Source organism: Microtus ochrogaster (assembly GCF_000317375.1).
Source record: "Microtus ochrogaster isolate Prairie Vole_2 chromosome 14 unlocalized genomic scaffold, MicOch1.0 chr14_random_1, whole genome shotgun sequence".
Taxonomy (NCBI): domain Eukaryota; kingdom Metazoa; phylum Chordata; class Mammalia; order Rodentia; family Cricetidae; genus Microtus; species Microtus ochrogaster.
Genome location: NW_004949096.1, coordinates 19,189,417 through 19,197,916, shown reverse-complemented (window position 1 = coordinate 19,197,916; position 8,500 = coordinate 19,189,417). Strand labels below are relative to the sequence as shown.

At 37.6% G+C, this 8,500-nt stretch overlaps 1 protein-coding gene across 3 annotated transcripts in view; it reads left to right on the top strand.

Moving 5' to 3' along the window:
* Positions 1-8,500, top strand: part of Ckap5 (cytoskeleton associated protein 5) — a 97,114-nt gene that overhangs the window by 63,244 nt on the left and 25,370 nt on the right. For all 3 annotated transcript variants that reach the window (XM_026787679.1, XM_005364158.2, XM_026787680.1), the window contains exons 23-28: positions 686-799; positions 2,715-2,843; positions 3,668-3,862; positions 4,357-4,492; positions 6,533-6,621; positions 7,909-8,034. In XM_026787679.1, the coding sequence (XP_026643480.1) occupies positions 686-799; positions 2,715-2,843; positions 3,668-3,862; positions 4,357-4,492; positions 6,533-6,621; positions 7,909-8,034 (789 nt within the window). The remainder of the gene's footprint in view (positions 1-685; positions 800-2,714; positions 2,844-3,667; positions 3,863-4,356; positions 4,493-6,532; positions 6,622-7,908; positions 8,035-8,500) is intronic.

Genomic DNA, 8,500 nt, shown 5'->3' with positions numbered 1-8,500 from the left:
GTAGACCAGGCTGGTCTCGAACTCACAGAGATCCACCTGCCTCTGCCTCCCGAGTGCTGGAATTAAAGGCGTGCGCCACCACCGCCCGGCGCTTTGTTTAATTTCTAATTATTTTAAAAATGTACTTATTTGTTGTCTTTGTATGGAAGAGGGTGCATATAGAAGTCAGAGAACAGCTTGCAGGTTCTCTGTTGAACTTACATTGTCAGCCTTCATGGCGGGTACTTTTATGCACCATTCCATCTTGCTGGCCCTAATTTCTATATTTTAATTTTTGTTTTTTATGTCAATATCTTTTAAACTATAGAATAAAATTCTAGTAATATCATTTTTTGAAAGATTTTTGTTTTTTGCCAAGTATGGTAGAACATGCATTAGTCACAGAACTCAGGAGACAGGCAGGTAGATATCTCTGTGAGTTCCAGGTCACCCTGGCCAGCTAGGGTTGTATAGTGAGACCGTATCTCAAAAAATAAAATAAAATATGTATATAATGTGTTTTGAGTGTTGCTTTGTGCACACAAGTGCAGTGCCCAATAAGAGGCTAAACATTATTCATAATTCAATTAGATTTGCGTTACAATACTGCTGTCTTTTAAGTAGTCCAGAACCCTATAATATTAACTTATTTTAAGTAAGTTTGATTACAGTTTTAACCTGTGTTGAATCTTTCTTTCTATCTCAGGTGCAACAAACATTGAATATCCTTCAGCAGCTGGCAGTAGCCATGGGTCCAAACATCAAGCAACACGTAAAGAACTTAGGCATTCCTATCATTACTGTCCTTGGAGATAGCAAGGTAAAAGTCTCTTTCTACCATACTTCCAGTCTGTAATAAGCCAGCCACATTCCTGGTAATTCTCTTTTAGAGTACACATAATTGCTTAAATTTTTAAAAAGATGATAATATTAGAAGAAAGATTGTAACATGCTAACTTTCAGGCAGAATTTATGTTGTGACTAGATGTATCATTATTTAGGTTTATGATCCTTAAATAGATAGTCCTCTAGGTTTAGTTTCTTTATGAAATTTCTTTCTTATAAAATTGAAATACATTCTAGTAATTGATATATTTCATTTAATTAGTTGAAACATTTTATTAAGATACATTTTGATGTACCTGTTTTATATAATAAACATTCAATAAATGATTGCTGTTTATGATTATGACATCATTAAGGTTTGGTTTTAGTTTGGGTATTTTTTGTTTAGTGTTATATTTTTTGTTCTTGAGATATGGTCTCTTTACGTTTCCCTGGCTATCCTTGAACTCTCTGTGTAGACCAGCCTTACCTCAAATTCAGAGAGTCTTCGGCTTCAGTCTCCCAAGTGCTGGGATTAAAAGTGTGTGCCAGCCGGGCGGTGGTGGCGCACGCCTTTAATCCCAGCACTTGGGAGGCAGAGGCAGGCGGATCTCTGTGAGTTCGAGGCCAGCCTGGTCTAGAAGAGCTAGTTCCAGGACAGGAACCAAAAGCTACGGAGAAACCCTGTCTCAAAAATCCAAAAAAATAAAATAAAATAAAAGTGTATGCCATCACACCTGGCTTAAAATTTTGATAGAATGAACAAGAATATGAATTTTGGATCTTGTATCCTTCCCACTCCTGAACTACTACTACAGGATGCTCTTCTGGTACTTGAGTGAGTTGTTTATAATTGGACAGTGTCAGAGTTCATTGAAGTGCCGTTCAAGGTGGCAAGTGTGCTGTTCTGTTTTCTTAACCCTTAGCTTAATATTTTAATGTCCTTTACTTTCGTGTAATTCACTTGATTTGAGAAATTGGATTATTCTTTTCAGTTTTTTTTTTTTTTTTTTTTTTTTTCGAGACAGGGTTTCTCTGTGGCTTTGGAGCGTGTCCTAGAACTAGCTCTGTAGACCAGGCTGGTCTCGAACTCACAGAGATCCGCCTGCCTCCACCTCCCGAGTGCTGGGATTAAAGGCGTGTGCCACCACTGCCTGGCTCTTTTCAGTTTTAAATCTGTTGTACAATTGCAAGTCAATATTAAAACATAAATATTCACATTGTTAGCTTAATTCTTAACAGTTTGAAGTCTCTAACATAGAATTTCTTTAGGAGATGACATAAAAATTCCCATAGATTCAGAAAACAAAATATGTTTATTATTCTTCCATAATATTTGCCTAGCTGGGTGATGGTGGCGCACGCCTTTAATCCCAGCACTCGGGAGGCAGAGACAGGCGGATCACTGTGAGTTCGAGCCCAGCCTGGTCTACAGAGCTAGTTCCAGGACAGGCTCCAAAGCCACAGAGAAACCCTGTCTCAAAAAACCAAAAAAAAAAAAAAATAATAATAATAATATTTTCCCAGATTAGCCAGGCAGTAGTGGCACATGCCTTTAATCGAGCACTCTGGAGACAGACCAGCCTAGTCCAAAGAATGAGTTCCAGGACAGCCAAAGCTACACAGAGAAACCTTGTCTCAGCGAACAAAAAAAAAAAAACAAGACACACACACACACAAATTGCCCAGGTTATTATTTTGCCTAAAGAGTACAGGATTTTTTATTCCAATTTTGTGTTTTATATTTGCACCTTCTTTTGAAGTCTTCAGTACAAACAGCACTAGTTTCAGTCTCAGAGAAGATAGTCAAATATGTACATGAGACCTTAGGAGAAACCTCCATTGTTCACCTCTGACCGCCCCCCCCCAAACTGTACTTGATATTTTTGCCAATTCTGTTCCCAATACAGAACAACGTTCGAGCTGCTGCCCTAGCAACTGTGAATGCTTGGGCAGAACAGACTGGCATGAAGGAGTGGTTGGAAGGAGAAGATCTTTCTGAAGAACTCAAAAAGGAAAATCCCTTCTTGAGGCAAGAGGTTAGTACCATAAGTAATTTGTATTTTACTCTTACCTTTTACCTCCTTAAATGGCCTCCATAATAACTATGTATTTTAATAACTATGTATTTATGGTTAAAACAACCTTTCTCGGGGGAGGTGTGAGTTTGAAACAGGGTGTCTCTATGTATCCCTTGGTTGTCCTGGAACTCACTCTGTAAACCAGGCTGGCATTAAACTCTACCTGCCTCTGCCTTACTGGTATTAAAGTTATGTGCTACTATGCCCAATTTAACAAATTTATTTTATAGCTAACAGTGGTGGGTTACTCCTGTAGTCCTGGTACATAAGAGGCTAAGGCAAGAGGAATCAGCACAGGTTTGAGGCCAGACTGGTCTACATAATGAATTCCAGGATAACATGGGCTATCATATGAGAACTGGTCTCTGGAACGGGGGCAGGGAACTGAAGCATAAACTTATTATAAAAGTAAATAAAAATGATACCAAATTTCTAGAGCTGTCTGCATTGTTTTGTTTTTAATTCATTCTCCTTGTGTGTGCACATGTGGAGGCCATCAGTCACTCTCCCATCTTTTATTTCCTGGAGGCAGGAATTGAGATTGGATCTCTGTATGTAGTCTTTACTGTCCTGGAGCTAGATATGTAGACCAGGCTGACCTCAAACTCACAAAAACCAACCAGCTCCTGCCTCCTGAGTGCTAGGGTTAAAGACTTGTTCCACTCCTAATACTGAAGAAAAAATAATTCAGTGTCTGAGACTAACAAAAATCTTTAAGCCTGACATTAATAATAGTATTTAATAACTTGACAGTACTTGACTTGTCTTTTTTCTTTTGGCAGCTTCTGGGCTGGCTGGCTGAGAAACTACCTACCCTTCGTTCCACTCCCACAGACCTCATCCTTTGTGTCCCTCATCTGTATTCTTGTCTGGAAGATCGCAATGGAGATGTGCGAAAGAAGGCCCAAGATGCTTTGCCATTCTTTATGATGCATTTAGGATATGAAAAAATGGCCAAGGCCACTGGGAAACTAAAGGTACTAGTTCTTGTGGCTAGCAGTGTTAAAAGCTATTAGGAAAATATTAAACATTAATTTATATAAACAAGATCATACCATCTATCATGGGACTCAATGTGAAATTCCTTTTCTGTTTTGTTTTTTTGGAGACAGAATTTCTCTGTGTAACAGCTTATTCTGTTCTGAAGCTTGATTTTAGACCAGGCTGGCCTTTAATCACAGAGATCCAGCCAGCTTTAAGCTGAAATTTTAATGAGAGCAAAAATAAAATGTTTAGCAGTGTAGATCTGAAGAGTCTGATGACTTACAGGAGTGCAAATTGTTACCTTCTAGAATGGTAGTTACTTGTGTGTGACTTCATAATGTATGCTGCTTTTGTGCTTTGTGCTGGCTCCTTTACTACATTGGTAAACCAAAAGTAGGAGCTCGGGTGTCTATTTGGTAGCAGACCTGTTAGTAGTCTCAGTATGAATATATCGTTGTGTCAACTTTGATTTGTTTTGTCTTTCTAGCCAACTTCTAAAGATCAGGTACTGGCTATGCTAGAAAAGGCCAAAGCTAACATGCCATCCAAGCCTGCTGCACCTGCTAAGACAATGTCCAAACCAATGGGAGGGTCAGCTCCAGCCAAATGCCAGCCTACACCAGGTAATAATAACTTTGACAATAACTTGAAGGAACCCAAAACACAGCCAGCCTGTTAGTTAATCTTTGCATTTCATTTCCTCGCCTCTTCCTCTATATATTTGTCAAGTACTTATGTGAGAAACTGTGCTAAAGGTGTGTTGATTGTTTCTGTGCCATAAAGATATTTGGTGTCGTAGTTGAAATACTGTTTTCAGGAATTGTTCCATGGCTATTTCTATCATTGGACATCCTATTTTATTTACAAGTTGGGAACATCTAGCTTAGTGTACTTTAACAACAGGAAACCTGGGAGGTTAATGATTTTTTTTTTCCCATAAGGTCTAGCCAATTTTAAATTCTGCTTAGTCACACGTGAGTACAGAACACTCGACTTATCGGAGGTTGAACCCGGAGCTCATGCTAAATTCTCATTCTACCACTGATCTGTATCCGGAGTCAAAAATTATCTTATAATCCTGTTTTTTGTTTTGTTTTGTTTCAAGACAGGGTTTCTCTGTGTAGCTTTGTCCTAAAACTCGATCCATAGGACAGACTGGCTTTGAACTCAAAGAGATCTGCCTGCTTCTGCTTCCCAAGTACTGGGATTAATAATCCTGATATTAAAAGTTGATAATATAGCTGGGTGATTATGGTACATGCTTTTATTTAATCCCAACACTTGGGAGGTAGAAGCCTTGTATCTGTGAGTTCAAAGCCAGTCTTGTCTACAGAGCAAGTTCCAGGGCAGCCACAGATACACAGAGAAGCCCAGTCTCAAAAAATCAAAAAGTAATAATAATATATATTTTTTAAAAAGTCTATTTATAACCTGTAACCACTTGTTTTCTAGATTTCTTGCTTTAACAGAATAATTTCTTTCTGCTTAGTGGGGTGGAACTTGCTGGTGATGTGGAGTCAGAAATTTTACCTCATGCACAGCTTGTGGTCAAGTGCATAGCAGGGTTAGCATTAATTGAGTCTTGTTGTGAAGATAATTTCAGTAATGGCAGCTCCTACATTTAAAGAAGCAATAATCTGGTAAAAAGTATTGTGTGTTATTTTTAATATAATTTTCAAAATTAAAGTTTAAATATTGTTAAGGTAGAGGCAGACTCGTTGAATTAACCTTGAAACATACTAAGAATTTTTTTCCAAAAATTACTTGAAAATTTCTTTCTTTTCCTTTTTTGTTTTGTTTGGTTTGTTTGTTTTTGAGATGGGTCTTTATATAACTCTTAACTGTCCTAAAACCCAGAATGTAGATTAGATTCTTGGTGGGTTTGCTAACCCAGCTATCTGCTTAGCAGTATCTAGCACTGTGAATATTAGTTAACAAGGAGAAAACTTCCAGCTAACTTCAAACATGATTTCTTTTTATCTTGCATCTGAATAGTGTTTTCACCCATAAGGTTTTATGATCTACTCTAGCTCTTAGGCTGTCAAGAACAATGGCAATTACCTGTTTGTTTGTTTTAGGTTAACTTGTGGCTTCTAGGAATAACTTTACTCACCCAAGCAGAGTACCTCAAACTTCTATTATTGCCTTTTGTTTTTAATTTCTTAATTAGTGCCTGGCGGTGGTGGCACATGCCTTTAATCCCAGCACTCGGGAGGCAGAGGCAGGCAGATCTCTGTGAGTTCGAGGCCTGCCTGGTCTAGAAGAGCTAGTTCCAGGACAGGAACCAAAAGCTACGGAGAAACCCTGTCTCGGGGGGAAAAAAAATTCTTAATTAGTTTTCCAAATAACAAGTTTCTCAGGGTTTTTTTTCCCAAATATTCTTAGTTTTGATCCCCTTACTTTCTTTCACAATGTAGATCATATTCTCAAATGTGCAGCCAATCTCCCTGCCTCCATCTCCCAAGTACTAGGATAATGAGCATGTGCCACTATGCCCAACCTTTAAAGAGATACTTGAAGAGAAAAAAAGGACTAGGGGGAAAAATCTATAGATGCTTTATATATTGATACATTTAAGAGTACAGAGGTTATTATGTGTTTAATGTACATAGGATAAGTGATATTAATTTAACATAGTACATACTTTCCCCCCCCCCTCAAAGCCCCTGTTGAAGATTCTGTTTCCAGCATCTTAGAAGCTAAGCCCGATCTGAAAAAGGCTAAAGCTCCAGGAGTTTCTTCCAAAGCAAAGGTGTGTTAACTCTGCATACTTACATATAGTTCTTTTGTCTTAATTTCATACACCGAGTCACTCAATATGAAAGAACATCACTGCACTTGATAATAGGAAATTCAGTATTTATAGAAGTTTCTGTGACTTTTCTTTGTTTGATTGGTTTCCCTGAAACTGGAGTTCCAGTTATAAGCTGCCATGTGGTTGCTGGGAGTTGAACCCTGGTCCTCTGGAAGAGCATCCAGTGCTCTTAACTACTGAGCCATGTCTCCAGCCCCAAATACTATAATTATTTTAAAAACTTACAAAACACTTTTATATAAATGATATAGGGTTTTTTTGGTGTTTTTTTTTTTTGCTTGTTTGTTTTTTGACTGAATGATGTCAGTATTTAAAAAAAATTTTTGAACTTTTGCTACATTTATAAGGATTTCATCAGTAAGATTCAAATTGTACCTTACATATATTTACTAGTCATCATTTTTCTTACATAAAATATTTTAGTCATATTATATTTGAAAACTAAGTATTTAAAATATTTGTAGCAATTTAGAAACTGATGTAGTACCTTAGTACTGTATAGTATTACTAGACAGTAATATAGTACTATGCAGTAATATAGTACAATGTAGTACTGTAGTACTCGCTACAGTAGAGACACATTAAAAAAGATGCTAAGAGAAAAAATAGAATTTTCTCAACTAAATGCCATTTATTCAAATGGCATTAAATATATAAATAGTATTGAAGAGCTGGCGGTAGTCAGGCCTTGAAGCCCAGGACTCGGGAGGCAGAGGCAGAGGCAGGCAGATCTCTTGAGTTTGAGGCCAACCTGGTCTATAGAGCTAGTTCCAGGACAGCCAGGGCTACACAGGGAAGCACTCTCTTGAAAACCAAAAAAAAAAACTATTCAAGATTTCAAGGAAGAAAACTAAAAATTGTCTGTGACCCAGACAATTGTAACTAATAGCAATTTTTCCAAATATATATGTATATATATACCTTTTTAGCTCAATAACTAACAACGATTCATATAATATAATTTAAAACATTTATAGAACACATATAATCAAAGTCTAAGGCTGAGGTAGGAGGTGTGTGAGTTGAAGACCAGCCTTGTCTATGTAGCAGAACTCTGTCTCATTCAAAAGCATGTTACATGATAGATTAGTGACTTATGCTCTTTCATGGTGGAATATAAGGTAGAATGGTTTCTTTGATTTTTGTCATGCTCTTTTGATAGGCAACAGCCTATTTTCATCAGACTTGGCCCACCTAATCAATATTCTCTTAACCCGGTTGTAGAGTGCACAAGGGAAGAAAGTGGCAAGCAAAACCACCACAAAGGAAGACGATGACAAATCTGGACCTATTTTTATTGTTGTTCCAAATGGAAAGGAGCAAAGAATGAGAGATGAGAAAGGATTAAAGGTAAGGAAGTGATAAGCCTTGGGAGTTTTTGCTTGTTTTTATCTTGTTGATCAAAAAGTTTTTCAGGCTGGGTGGTAGTACCTTTAATATTAACATTGGGAACCAGAAGCAGGTGAATATCTGTGGGTTCAAGGTCAGCCTTATCTACATAGTGTTCCAGGACAGCCAGGGCTACACAGAAATCCTGTCTCAAAACAACAACAAAAAAAGGTTTTCAGGCTGGGAGTGGTGGCATATACAAATCTCTATAAATTTGAGTTCAGGCTTCTGTGACTTTGAGGCCAGCCTGGTCATAGCAGGCCAGCCAGAGTATGTATGTATGTATGTATGTATGTATGTATGTATGTATGTATGTATGTATGATGATGTGTGTGTGTGTGTGTAGATAGATCGATAGATCGATAGATAGATCGATAGATAGATAGATAGATAGATAGATAGATAGATAGATAGATAGATAGATAGA